This window comes from Gigantopelta aegis, chromosome 8 (assembly GCF_016097555.1).
Source record: "Gigantopelta aegis isolate Gae_Host chromosome 8, Gae_host_genome, whole genome shotgun sequence".
Classification (NCBI taxonomy): Eukaryota; Metazoa; Mollusca; class Gastropoda; order Neomphalida; family Peltospiridae; genus Gigantopelta; species Gigantopelta aegis.
In genome coordinates this window covers 69,044,029-69,058,371 of record NC_054706.1, presented here as the reverse complement: position 1 = coordinate 69,058,371, position 14,343 = coordinate 69,044,029, and the positions used below count along the sequence as shown (strand labels likewise).

Here is a 14,343-nt window from a genome sequence, read left to right as displayed (position 1 = left end):
CGCAATATAGGGAGATAACTCTGATTGCAGTTTAGAAGTTTGTTTACATGCGTGTCGAGCAAAATTTCACTATCATACTATGCATTTCCCTCAATTTGACATACAAAAGGAAAGAACTTTATCTGGAATAGATTTAAGTAGGAAGGGCTCAGTGGATAGCCCAGTTAGGGAGCTTGTAGCATGTATTAATGAACAAAAGAATTATTTTACAACAAGTTCATGTTCTGGGAGGATTCTTTTATTTCAAAATCATGGAAATGTGAGTTCATTAAATTAGCCACCACTAATCAGTCTATCTCCCACAAAAAAAAAAAAAATAGGGAACTAAAGTTTATGTAAAACAAAAGTTTGTGCTATGTGCTGTTCTGCCTGAGAGAAGGCATACACATTGTTTGCTGCTATTTGGTAGAAAAGCCGGTTATTAGTCATTTCGTACCAAAGTCATTTCGTACCATAGTTTATGGCCATTTCGTACCATGGTTATTTCTCGTACCATAGTCGTTTCGTACCATAATGTTTTGGTCATTTCGTACCACAGTCATTTCATACCATAGCCATTTCGTACCTACCATTTACCATCTCGTAAATGTTTGGTCATTTCGTACCATAGTGGTTTCGTACTCTGTATCTTATTTTTGTCATGGTATGCCACTTCTTATTTTTATTGTTGATGAATAAACGTTGACGTGTAAATATACCTTGTAAAGTGAGCAAAGGTTTAAATGAGCATATGTATATTGCCACTGATGATCATTTAATATGATACGAGACTCGCACCCCCCCCCCCCCCCCCCATCTTATATAGGCTTACGTCCTTAGCCAACTGTTGACAGATTCTCTGCCTTATTGCTGTTGGATAAACAATCGTTATAATCAACAGTCATGTCAGTATCGATGTAGAATATCACTGTGTGGTCTAGTCTATGATTAAGTATAGCAAATATACACGATCTTGAAATCATTATAACTTTATTTCAAATTTCATAACAAAACACAGAACTATACTCAAGCTACAGTTAAAACACTTTTGAAATCACTAGCGTTGCGGTGTCAGTCATCAGCGACATGCACCAATCTGGGACAGATTTTCAACAGGCAGCCGACACTGATTTTCCCGTCACTATAAAGTGCCCAATTTTCGAAGAGCACCTTTTGTGTGACTCTGGCACCCTTCCTCTTCGTGGGTAATTAAGGTTTTTCTGAGATCAGCTTGTCTTAGAAGATCTGTATATGTTATTCTAACACAAAGTGCTAGTTGGTAATTAATATAATGATGGACGGAAAGGTTTGAAGATAAAAGTAATATATCATCTTTTTCTTGTTATTTGTTTGTTTCTTTCTTTCTTAAGGGTGGGGATTCAATATAGCTGCATTAGCCTAATGTTTATTTTTTAAATCAGTAATTCGATATTTTACTATCAGTCAACTAAGCTGCACAATAAATGACTGAGGTACGAAATGACCAAGGTACGAAATGACCAAACAGACATGGTATGAAATGACCATGGTACGAAATGACTATGGTACGAATTGACCAAATAACTATTGTACGAAATGACCAGGGTATGAAATGACTTGGGTACGAAATGGTAAAATTGGGTACGAAATGACTATGGTACGAATTGACTGGTTACCGAAAAGCCTATGTTGTGGCAGTGGTTTCCACTGTCGAACAAGTGTTGAAATAATCATGTTATACACTAAATAATCTTATATTAAAATGTGCTAATAAATATGTTTCTTTCAACTACTGTAATTTCAGCCCTCTACGTTAACGTTTTGATAGGAGTCATTTGGAGCCTTCTTCTATTATTAAAATAGACAATATGAAATTTTTAGTCAACAAATGAAAAATAAAATGTTGCATGCGACCAATTTGATCGAATTGTAGTTGGCTGAATTTCCTTTCAGCATATACCTATAGTAATAAAATACATGTATGTTATTTACATAACATTGTCCAGGTCAAACGATGTGAACATATTTTCAATAAAATGAATACGTGTACCTTTTCTGTTTTAGAATGAGTGTCATCCAGTGAAAAAGAAAGGTTGCCATTGGTTGTTTACATCACATGACTGCATTAAAACAAGTGAACTGGTAAATTAATGTTTTGTTACAAACACTGTAGCAATTTTCTGTTTTTGTTAGTGACAGGAGATATTTTCTCTTGTATCCTTGTCCATATTGAGGTACCTATCTGATGGTATTTAATAATTTTCTCTCTCTAATACTACCTGTACATGTAGAGGTTAAGTGTCTAACTGAAATATGAAATCTGATCTTTCTGGCCACTTCATCTTTAGATTTCAGTTCACATGCATGTAAAAATAAAGTCAACTTGAAATCAGTAGAAGTTTTCTTAAAGTCAGTAATTACTCCATCACAATGAATGCAGCAATGCAATCAATCAACCATTTGACTCGTGTTTACTTCACTGAAGGTTCAAGCATGACTGTCCTGGGCACATCCTCTGAGATTCCCCGGTGGATGTGTCCAAGACATGCACCAATGCATTACCATGATAATTATTAAAGTGTACAGTACAACTTGTAGTTCCTAGATCCTTTAGTTGTTGGTTCTTCCAGCTATTTTTACTCATGTCGCATCATCCACACAGGCATTCGGAAAAGCCGGCTTTATTGGCTCAAACCAACATTTGCATGTCTTTAGTTCCTTTATATTTGTTTTAGGTTGCAAGTCTAGATGGTATTACAGGCAAAGCAGTTTTCAAATTTGAGCCTTTCATCTTACATGTGCAGTGCAGAACTTTGGAAGATGCTCAGAAGTTGGTAAGAGGAAACAAATTTTAATCATTCTTGGCTCATCCTGCTCATTGCCAAATTAGCTAAAAAAAATTATACAAAGTGTTTACACTGGCATTTGAACTTAGGAGATATGAAAATTTGTTTTTTTGTAATGGCTGAAGATATTGAGATGACATTTTGAATATAGTTTTAAATATCATGTACTGTTACAGAACAAGTTTAACTTTCATGGCAATTTACAAATTTTTCACAGAGTTATGGCCCTTGAATTTAGGAGATACACATATGTTTTGGGCCAGGTAGGGGACATGTATTGCTTTAGCAGTATTCTCAGTTGCTTGTTTTTTTAATGTTTATTTGTCCAGATCACATTTCATAGTAATGTTAGGGATGTAGAGTTTTTGTTAAACAAACATTACATTCATTGCTTCTGCATGCTTTAGATATGTCTGTACTGGATGTAGGGATATTCGGACTGGTTAACTAACATAGTTGGGGGGGATGCCATTGGTTTGAGGTCAGGCTAAGTATTCATCAAAAGAAAACCATCCAAGTTTGCTACAGTTTTGTTGTTATACTTCAGCATTCTGTTGCTATTGCATCTGGACTACGGAACTCCGGAATCAGTATCGGTGGCAAGGGAAAGGTTATAGCAGTAAGGAACTAACAAATATTTACATATTCTTTAGCCTCATATCTCTGGAGAATGATATTTTATAATGTTTTACTTGATTTTATACAACCCACATCGTTTTAACACCTATTGATGTTGCTAGACTTTGACATTCAGAACTATTCCTTTATGATTCTTCATTTTTTCCGACACAATTTACAAATGTGAAGCGAAATTCCTAGTTTGACTGTAAAAATACTCGCACAAATATTTGTCAGGTGATATATATGTCTAAAAAGAAAGTGTCCTGGTGTTTCAGAAATGTATCTCAACTGATCAAATTGTCAACCAGTTTCATGTTCGGAAGGCCCCATTTGAGAATTCTTTGGACAGTTCTATAAATCCATAATCACCGAAGCTTTTAAAAAATAGTTTTTGCTGTTCATTGTAAATTTGATTGCAATAAGTATTAGTGATGTCATTTAGGAGTCATTTAAACTTGTTTGTTGTTACAGGCTATAAGAAGCACACACATGTTAGAAGTTCCACTGTCGTGTAATGGAGAAATACTTGTTAGTGAGAAGGTATTTATGGACCTTTTTTAATGTCTTAAGAACTTATGTTAGACTTTTTCCCTAGAGATATACATTTATTATTTTATTGTTTTATTTCATTTTTTCCTGTGGTTAAAAAAAAATGCATATGTGCTGTTAAAAAGTTTGTGAAACTTTAAGGGAAAAAAGTACAATAACAACTCACAAATACATGCCATAGAATACATTATGTACAGACCAAATGAACAAGAAGGAAATGTTTGATTTAACGACGCACTAAAGTAAATTAACTGCAAATATCTATGTACATTTATTTGGAATATCAAATTATCCTTCATTTCAAGGAAGAAATGTCAACTTCAAAACAAATACATAAATCTTCATTTTGCTATTTAAAGAAAAATAAAAGCTTTTTTTTAATTATTGTCCATTTGTTATTTCTCTATGCGTTTATATCTCTGACATGCTGATAAATGCATTAAATAGGTTGGGGTTTGTGCTATTATCACTTTCAGTATCTCAACTTCTTGGTGGACTGTGCTAATAACAAGATGAATGAAAATAGTCACAGAATAGACAGGCAAGTCTTTTAATGGATTGCTTATTATGTTATATTATTTGTTCTGGTCATCTTTGGTGAAAAATATTTAATTGTGGTTACACTAGTGAAATGTTTCTGGTCTGTTTCTCACAAAAGCAGAAAACTAAATGATATTGGATGTCTATTCAGAAGAGTAATTTCCCTTTAACAACTTGCATGATTTGTTTTAGAATTTGGATAACATGTTTAGTTATGTAGATGTTGTTTAGGAGGAAGCTTGTGTTAATTAATTTTAAGTTTTATTGTCAACTAGACATATGGTGTTTTTTTGGGGGGTTTTTTGGGTTTTTTTTTTTTATCTTTTACATGTGTTCAGTTTTAAAATAATGGATATATATACATCTTTCTGACAAACCAAATGTGTATGTTGTCTTGTTTTCTACCTAGTGACATACTTGTAAACAGGTTTAGACAGCTTTACTTCACTACCCAATTTGTTATTTATCATTAACTGAAACATTGTTTCAACAGATTTTTTCAGAATTTCATCAAGATGACTCAGTCACCTGTGTCTAATAAAGCAACAACACTGAACACATCCAGCACGGGTGATAAATATTCCAAGACAAGACAGAAACGTTTCAACATGCAGTCGACAAACAGAGACTTTAATACAGATGTTGATATTTCTTCAAGTAACAATGTTGACAATGCTGAAGAAGAAGAAGAAACCGCTGTTTTGGTAGCACAGACGAGTCAACTGTCTGTCAATGTTGTACATAATCACCTTGAGCAGTCGTCTTGTGACAGTGTAGACTCCATTGAAGATACTGTGTCACAGTGCTTTTTTCTGTCGGACAATACATAAACAGATTTCTTTCCGTTAATTTGAAGTTGAAACTTTGTAATAAATTCTATAAAAAGGTTGTATAAGATATGTTCTCTTTATAAAGTGGGTAAATCCAAATTAAAGTATATACAGATCTTATCAAACAACCATTAATTTTTTTTATTACAATTTCTCTGCATTTTCCATGCAGTCAGAGTGGTATTCTTCATATATTCATCTTTCCTTTCTGACAAAATTATTACCTTTTGGAAGGAGCTTAAGATTCTCTCAGGGCCATCTGTTCAGCAGTGTATTCAAGGGGGCGAGCACTTATGTACAAATAATTATTGATATTTACCATTCATGGGCGGGACGTGGCCCAGTGGTAAAGCGTCCAATTGCTGCGTGGTTGGTCTGGGATCGATCCCCGTCGGTGGGCTCATTAGCTAGTGCCCCACGACTGGTATATCAAAGGCTGTGGTATGTATTACCCTGTCTGTGGGATGGTGCATATAAAAGATCCTTTGCTGCTAATCGAAAAGAATAGCCCATGAAGTGGCGACAGCAGGTTTCCTCTCTCAATATCTGTGTGGTCCTTGAGCATATGTCTGACGCCATATAACCGTAAATAAAATGTGTTGAGTGCATCGTTAAATAAAATATTTCCTTCCTTTACCATTCATGTTCTATTACATCACATTCATTTAATGTTAGGTCTGAAAACCAGTCTAGCAAGAGACTATGAGTGCTTGCCTTCTTGAACGTGATTCAGGACTGAGATTAATGGTTGGTCAGAGATAAGAGTAATGGACCTTAATGGCCTTTCTCCACTTTAGTGTTTCAAAAAATGACTAGCAAACATGCAGCGTTTAGCACTCCCATCTGCCATTTCCATCTTGGTGGTAATCGTGGGCAGATAACACACACTGTTCAGTCATCAAACATGGATCAAGAAAAAAAAAAAAAAATATGGAAGTCTTTTCACTGTAACTTTAGTACAGCAATCAAAGCATTTTAAAGACACAATTAGTGGAAACGGCCATAAAACTTGGAATTGAAGCTGGTACTGGGATGTGAACCTAGTACCTACCAGCCTCAAGGCCGATAGTTTGACTACTCTGCCACAGAAGCTGGTATGAGTGTTTGATGTCAGATGTTGATATGCTTCAGTTTTGTCTTCTGCTCAGAACATTTGTCTGAGGTGCAATAGGTCATATGGTTGACCACCTTCAGGATTTTCTTCCCTGAACCCAAATAAGGCCCCATGACTGGTACATCAAAGGCTATAGCATGTACTGTCTTGTATAAAGGAAAACTGCATATAAAAGCTACTTTTTTTCTTTTTTTTTGGTAGGTATAGTCAGATTTAGTCTGTTTCTTGATCAAGTGTTCAAACAATTGTATCATAGACATCAAATAGCTGTACGGGGCGGAACGTAGCCCAGTGGTAAAGCGCTCGCTCAATGCATGGTTGGTCTGGGATCGATCCCCGTCGGTGGGCCCATTGGGCTATTTCTCGTTCCAGCCAGTGCACCACGACTGGTATATCAAAGGCTGTAGTATGTACTACCCTGTCTGTGGGATGGTGCATATAAAAGATACCTTGCTGCTGGTCGAAAAGAGTAGCCCATGAAGTGATGACATTTTCTTCCTTCAAATAGCTGTAATTTAAATGTGCGGACGTGTCAAATAAATGTTCCCTTTCTTCCTTTCTTGGTTTGTGCAACTCCAGGACTTGACCGTAAGACCGTTTTTTCCATAGGCACAATGCTTACTGACAGCAATTTTGGGCCCGGCTACAGCAGTTTCAAACCAGTAACTTCGGCAACAAATGTGAAAATCAAGAACAATCCCTTCAACCGGCGGCAATGATATTTATTTATTGGCAAAAAAAAAAAAGCCATCAGTCAATCCCCTGACCAACTGCACTTCCAGGGCTAGCTCCGACACTCACCAAATTCACCAATTGCGAATTTTGAAAGCAGTTGGCAAATTTTATTTTAGTTTGGTGAAATAATGACATGTAATAATTGACATTTACCGGCTTCGTGGTTAGGCCATCGGTCTACAGGCTGGTAGGTACTGGGTTCCCAGTCGAGGCATGGGATTTTTAATCCAGATACTGACTCCAAACCCTGAGTGATTGCTCCGCAAGGCTCAATGGGTAGGTGTAAACCACTTGCACCGACCAGTGATCCATAACTGGTTCAACAAAGGCCATGGTTTGTGCTATCCTGCCTGTGTGAAGCACAAATAAAAGATCCCTTGCTGCCTGTCGTAAAAGAGTAGCCTATGTGGCGACAGCGGGTTTCCTCTAAAAAAAACAGTGTCTGACGTCCAATAGCCGATGATACGGTAAAAAATCAATGTGCTCTAGTGGCGGCGTTAAATAAAACAAACTTTAATTGACATTTTTTGGAAAATAACCGACAATTTTTGAAGTTTAATAGACAATTTGGCAAATTGTTTTGCTCACCCAAAGCAAGCCCTGAATTCATATCACAAACTACGGAAATTGCCATCATTAAGTTTGAGCCCTGAACTCAATTTGACTGTTGTTGGTAAGTGTCATGTAAATGCAAAACACATCCTCAATAATGGACTCTGATTTGGTGCCACATACAAATCTCCATCTACAGGAAGTCTCCCACTCGAGACAGAAGTATGGCAAAAACTGCATTTGCTTGTCGCCCAAGTAACCAGAAATACAAATTGAAGATTGGTGCATCATGGGAAGAAAAAACAGCATTATTTCTTTATAACTTTATTTGTAATTGGGTCTTCAAACGGGTGGGGAAAAAACGTTTTTCCTTGGTCTGGGACCAATTCTCAATCTCCGAGACCAAAATTATATTTTAAAAACGTGTGTTTGGCAGTCCCACTTTTGACTTTCTTGTCGGTCCGAAGCACCTGTCTGTTTTCTATTATTTAACTTTATTTGGAATTGGGTCTTAAGTGTTGTGAAAAACAGGCACTGTATTCTGTGATCTAACAAAATTGGTATTGAATAGGAAATGACAAATTCATACTCTCAAACTTTTATTATGCATTACAGCAGCTATTTTACCAAAATAAACATTAAATAGGTTTTCAAATTAAAACATAAAAATAAACATTAAATGGGTTTTCAAATTAAAACAAAAATAAACATTAAATGGGTTTTCAAATTAAAACATAAAAATAAACATGTATTAGACATTTGATCAATAGCTCTACAAATTAATATGTTTGCACAAAGTTTTTTTTTAAAAGGAACAAAGTTTGGACTACATGAAGATTATTTGTATAAGTGAATTAAAATAAATTTAACTGGTAAATAGTACTTTTAATGTTGGTATATTAATAATTAAACATGTTATATTACTGTGTGTCTGCTTGAATGTGTAGCCTAGTGATAAAGCTCTTGATTGCACGGTTGGTCTTGGATCGATCACTGTCGGTGGGTCCATAGCGCTATTTCTTGTTTCAGCAAGTGCACCACGACTTGTATATCAAAGGCTGTGGTATGTGCTATTCTGTCTGTGGGATGGTGCATATAAAAGATCCCTTGCTACCAATGGAAAAATGTAGCGGGTTTCCTCTAAGATTATATGTTAAAATTACCAAATATTTGACATCCAATAGCCGATGATTAATAAATGATTGTGCTCTAGTGGTGGTGTTAAACAAAGTAAAATAGTTTTTAATGTGTGAGAGAAGAAAATGTTGAAATATTTTAGAATTTATATTAAATTGAATGAAAAAAATCCATTTAAAAAAAGATCTTAATTACAAACTGTATGCAATGAGAGACTTTTGTATATATGGGGTTTGTGAGAACTGTCACAATGGTTCTGAAAACATTCTTGTTAACATCCCTCCAATAATGATACATAAGTGATATATTCTAATCAACACATATTACACACAGCCTGCAATGAGGCTTTCTGGTTGCCATTCAAAACCACTGTACTATATTAATGCATTACACAGAACAAGCAAAAAAAAAACTACCATTAACAATTAATATCAAGTAATATAATTTATTTTTCACTACAGTAACAAAGCATAGAAATCTTTATTATGCAAAATGAAAGGATATTTCCTTTGATATAAATAGTAAAAAATATTAAACTATCAAACATGCATGTACATATTTTTCACATTTGTATGTTGTATAATTACAAAAAATATCTATCTCTGTATAACATTTCAACATAATTACAATTGATTTTGTTTATGTATATACATTGTATATATATATAATAAAATGAACAAGACACAATACCCTGAATTCAAACATTGATATTAAAAATCATCATAATTTAATGCCCAGGATTCAAAAACATTTATATTTTGATTTTTTTAAAATCAAAGTTTAATGCCCTGTATAAAAAATATATTGATAATATAATGATCAAAATTGAATGCCAAAGTTTGAAAACTAATTGATTTTAGTATCAATTTGGTTTTCATTAATGTTTTGTGTTTCACAATTTAAAATAGTAAATATATATATATATAATACATGTAAAATGGGTAACAATATTACTATGTACATGTAGTTAATAGGTCTCAAAAAAAGTGGATAATATTTTGTTTCTCCATGCATGATTTAAACAGTCATTTGCTAGTTTGCCAAACACAAACCAAGTTGAATTCGACAAATAAAGATATAAAATTCATAATAAATTGGGCAAATATACAAAGAATAATTTACAACCATATTATCAATTCACTTTAATTTGATTATGTTTACTTAACAAAACTCTGAAACTGGTTAATCAATTATCAAACAAAATTTTTTCAAAAGTACATGGTACTTGACATATAGTCCATCCCATCATTCTATACAACTGATTTTTGTAAATAATTTCAGTTTGGTCTGATATAAGACGAAAAGTAAGTGTTTTGGAAATAACAAAAAATTACTATTTTTGTGTGTAATGTACAAATCAATCAGCTTAGAAATAAATAATTTGTAATAAATTCCATTGCATGAAAAAAGGCATTTTCTGTGTGACGGACTCTGGTATTTAACTATAACTATATTTAACTATAAAGAATTTGGCTTGATTTGAAATATAACATGGATATTCATAGGGTGGTTATCCAGTATATGTTCAATAAGTCTACACATATATGTGAGACACCAAAATCACTCTTACACGGACATAAAAACAATTCTCAATGAGACAAATTATCGTAGATGAAAGTCTTGGGACAAAAATACATGTTGCATTATTTTGGCAGAATGTGTTTCAAAAACAAAACAAAATAGAAGAAACAACAAAATTCAAGACTATAACTGTTTGTATTTATATTACCGGTACATACATATATTATTTAATAAAATATCCAAATATACTTCTATAAAATATTTTGTGAATGGATTTACAGACAACTGATCTAGTGTTCGGATGACACTAAGCTGAATTCAGATCATGGAAAACTAACGGATATAAATTTTATTTTGTTCTCAATTAAAGTGATAGACCCTAGTTTTTAAGCACTACGACATATATTTTCCACTATTAAAGCTGTTTTTGATAATTTAAATTAGAAGTATATTTTATTATTTAGAATATTAATTTTCATACACCTGACGTGGTTCTGGTCATCCATGTTTTTGTAATAGCTCAAAATGTCTAAAAATCATAGTCTGAGAAGTAATGGTTATCGAGACAAGCTTTAGTTATTTTTAGACAATATTTCCCCTTTTAAACATCAAGAACTTTAGCTTGTCTCTGTTATAACCTTATCCAAATGTGTGTTGCAGGTTTGTAGATTAACTAAACTTAGTATCCATTTTCACAGGCGGAAATTAGGGTCATTACTCATTATATATACAAATAAAGTTTCTAATTAAAATTGTTTTCATCACTGCTATAGTCAAGAATATATTCAAGTTAAGCAAGTAGACTACTGTAAATTTCAAAGCTCATTTAATGGTCATTTTGAAAATAAAACAACAGTACATCATCACATAATAATAAAACCCGTTGACTAAGGAATGTCACAAAATTTTTGAGCAATTTGTTTTTTCATGTACCATACTATTGCTGAAAGAATGAACAACAATGTATTCAAGTGTTACCATATAAGATTAACTCACTGAGTATTTAAGTATCATACCGTATGTACCCTAAATAACCGAGTCACAACTAAGAGTATTCATATTAATCACTTGCCAGTGTTACAAGAAACAGTGACAGAAATGGAGTTTTATGAAGTACACACTCTGGAGAATTATGACAGAAAGGGAAAAACAACATTATTACTCGGGGACACGGGTACGTAAACCGTAACCCCATTTTTATAATAATATAGAACTACAATATTAGAGGTGCAGTAACATTTTGTTATCTCGACATTGAAGGGCCTGAATCAACATTAAGATAATCAGTTGTTCGTAATATAAACAATAGATGATGGTGAAAATTATGTCATTATAGAATTTCTTGACATCAAGGCACTTTACATTAAAAAAGGACGAGGTATCACTGCTTGACTGTGTTTACAAATTTACTCATATACCAGAACACAGACAAGAACACTAGTTTTTTTTCTTATTGAAACAATAATGAATACATCCACTTGAAGAGTTCATTTCCAAAATGCAATATATCCATTTACAGAATTTTGAGAAAAAAACTTAATTTTGCTGTATATATCACACAAAGAACAATTTTGAGATCCTGTTCAAAGGGCATAGATGACATTTTGACAAAAACTCTATTGTCATATTGCTGATTTGAACTAACATCAGTGTACATTGCAGTGGTGGATCCAGAAAATCCATTTAGAGGAGGGGGGGGGGGGGCAATGACATGAGGTGGAATGTCAAGGGAACTTTGGGGGAGGTTTGAAGAGAGATAAAAAAATATATATATTAATATATAATAAAATTATAACTCACAAAATTTAGGAAAGCCAGGCCCTGCCCCCCCCCCCCCCCCCCCCCCCCCCCCAATCCTCCTCTGCCTTGACTGTTAAGTTCAAAAGTTTAAAATTAGCGTATATTGTGTTTTGGAAATGGAACTTTTCTGTTGTACATATATAACCTGGTCCAGCCAAGTAACTTCTCTTGATAACTGGACTTCATGCTAAAGTCATGACAATACTAAATTCAAGAGTTAGTACAATATGATAAAAGATGTTGACCAGCAACAGTAATGATCTTATTGTCAAAACAAAGTGCAGACTAACTTCAATGACAGGATACAGAAATAGGTAGTTTAAAACACAAACATACAGCTATTTTAGCAAAATATGTGGACCATGTATGACTTAAATTTGATTTTGAAACAGTAAAAAACATCACCCAACGAACTGACACAATGTGCACTCTGTATGCAGACGTCCTTTATATAATATTACTTTCATATCGCAAACCTCCATAAGATATAATCATGTATATTCATGACTAGAATGCTGAAAAAAAAAAATTCCAAGTCATTCAAAGCTCAGATCCCATGAAGAAATCTTCTATATTCCTTTCAACTCGTTTTCATGCTTTTATACAATTAAGGTTCAAGCACGCTGTCCTGGGCACACACACCTCAGCTATCTGGGCTGTCTGTCCAGGACAGTGGGTTAGTTGTTAGTGGTTAGTGAGAGAAGAGGATATAGTGGTCTTACCCCTACCCACTAAGTCATTAAAACACGCTCTAGGTGGGAGCCGGTACTGGGCTGCAAACCCAGTACCTACCAGCCTTATATCTGATGGTTTAACCACAACACCATGAGGCCAGTTTCTATATTCAAAATGGCTTTCTGTTAATTAAGGGGCATTCATGAAATGCCCATTATATACAGGTGATTATTGTTGCCAATTCTAGCAGGCTAGCTGTACAAATATAGACTAAACTATTTTCTACAAGATAGTATGGATTTCATTAAAGAATTTGTCTTGTTTAACTCATAAAATAATAATAATAAAACAATGTCATCATTTCTCTAATCCATATTCATTCATACTTTACATGTGATCAAATAACCAGTCCAAGCCACCTGGGTGAGTTTAATGGTGGCCATTGTGATTTTTTTGCTATGTCTTTACTGTGATTGTGATGCCATTGCCATGTACTTATAATGGCTGCCGATCTAGTAATTTTGTTGCTAAATTGTCTCTTAAATGGCTTCCAGTGTTGTAACACTGTAGGTATGTCTTGAACAGCTGCCAGTGTTGTGATTGTCTTGATACATCATCAATGTCTGCCAGTGTTGTGGCTTTTTCATTTTTGAAGCACACAAATGTTACATTTTCACTGAAAATCTCCCTCTGGCATCGTAATAACCATCATGGGATGCGTTAAAATCACGAGTGTCTGTGTCACTGTTAGCAAACTTCATCTGTTCAATGTTGATATCGTTGGGGTCAGCTGAGAACTGGGGGTTCATGTAAGCATACGATTGATTGGAGAATGCCCCGGCATGCAAGTTCTGTGATTGGCTGTTTGAGCTGGCTTCATCATCTTCTTCATCATCTGCATCAGTCTGCAGACGGGCAAAGTTGATGAAAACCTACAACACAGAAAAATGTCATGCTAATGGTACTCGAACTAAATTTATAATAGTAATATTCATTTCATTTCATTTATAGAACTTTATTTTCTAGCTTTTCTCCAGTTAAGGTTCAAGCACACTGTTCTGCATGGACACACCTCAGCTATCTGGACTGTCTGTCCAGGACAGAGAGGATTAGGGGTTAGTTGTTATAGCGAGAGAGAAGTCAGTGAAGTGGCCTTACACCTACCCAATGAGTCATTAGAGTCACTCTCGGCTGGAGCCGATACCAGGAGTCGAACCCAGTACGTACCACCCTTAAGTCCAATAGCTTAACCACTAGACCACTGAGGCCAGTTATAGTATGTCACAATATTGATACCAAACATAATTATAGATTTATTTATGAATTAGTGTTTAGAAACACTTTTTGAATATGACAAAATGTAGCTACATTGTAGCTGCTCCAATTAGTAATTCTAACTTGCAGGATAAAGCTGAAATGTTTTGTTCAATCGACACCACTAGAACACATTGATTTATTAATCATT

General features: G+C 34.4%; 2 protein-coding genes across 3 annotated transcripts in view; one reads left to right on the top strand and one right to left on the bottom strand.

The window, feature by feature from the left end:
• The first annotated feature begins 25 nt into the window (after positions 1 to 25).
• LOC121379028 (tRNA wybutosine-synthesizing protein 3 homolog) lies at positions 26 to 5,464 on the top strand. 2 transcript variants are annotated; one of them, XM_041507469.1, is made up of 7 exons: positions 26 to 259; positions 2,023 to 2,100; positions 2,694 to 2,792; positions 3,352 to 3,423; positions 3,897 to 3,965; positions 4,451 to 4,515; positions 5,008 to 5,464. In XM_041507469.1, exons 1-7 carry the CDS (start codon positions 80 to 82, stop codon positions 5,342 to 5,344), a joined length of 900 nt encoding a protein of 299 aa, XP_041363403.1. In that variant the 5' UTR covers positions 26 to 79; the 3' UTR covers positions 5,345 to 5,464. The 2 variants fall into 2 exon arrangements, with proteins under 2 accessions (XP_041363403.1, XP_041363404.1); XM_041507470.1 differs by lacking the exon at positions 3,352 to 3,423.
• A 5,165-nt stretch (positions 5,465 to 10,629) lies between these two features.
• LOC121379797 overlaps positions 10,630 to 14,343 on the bottom strand; it is a 144,885-nt gene continuing 141,171 nt past the window's right edge. Inside the window, exon 106 of the mRNA XM_041508449.1 lies at positions 10,630 to 13,810. Coding sequence (XP_041364383.1) covers positions 13,544 to 13,810 — 267 coding nt within the window. The 3' untranslated portion in view covers positions 10,630 to 13,543. The remainder of the gene's footprint in view (positions 13,811 to 14,343) is intronic.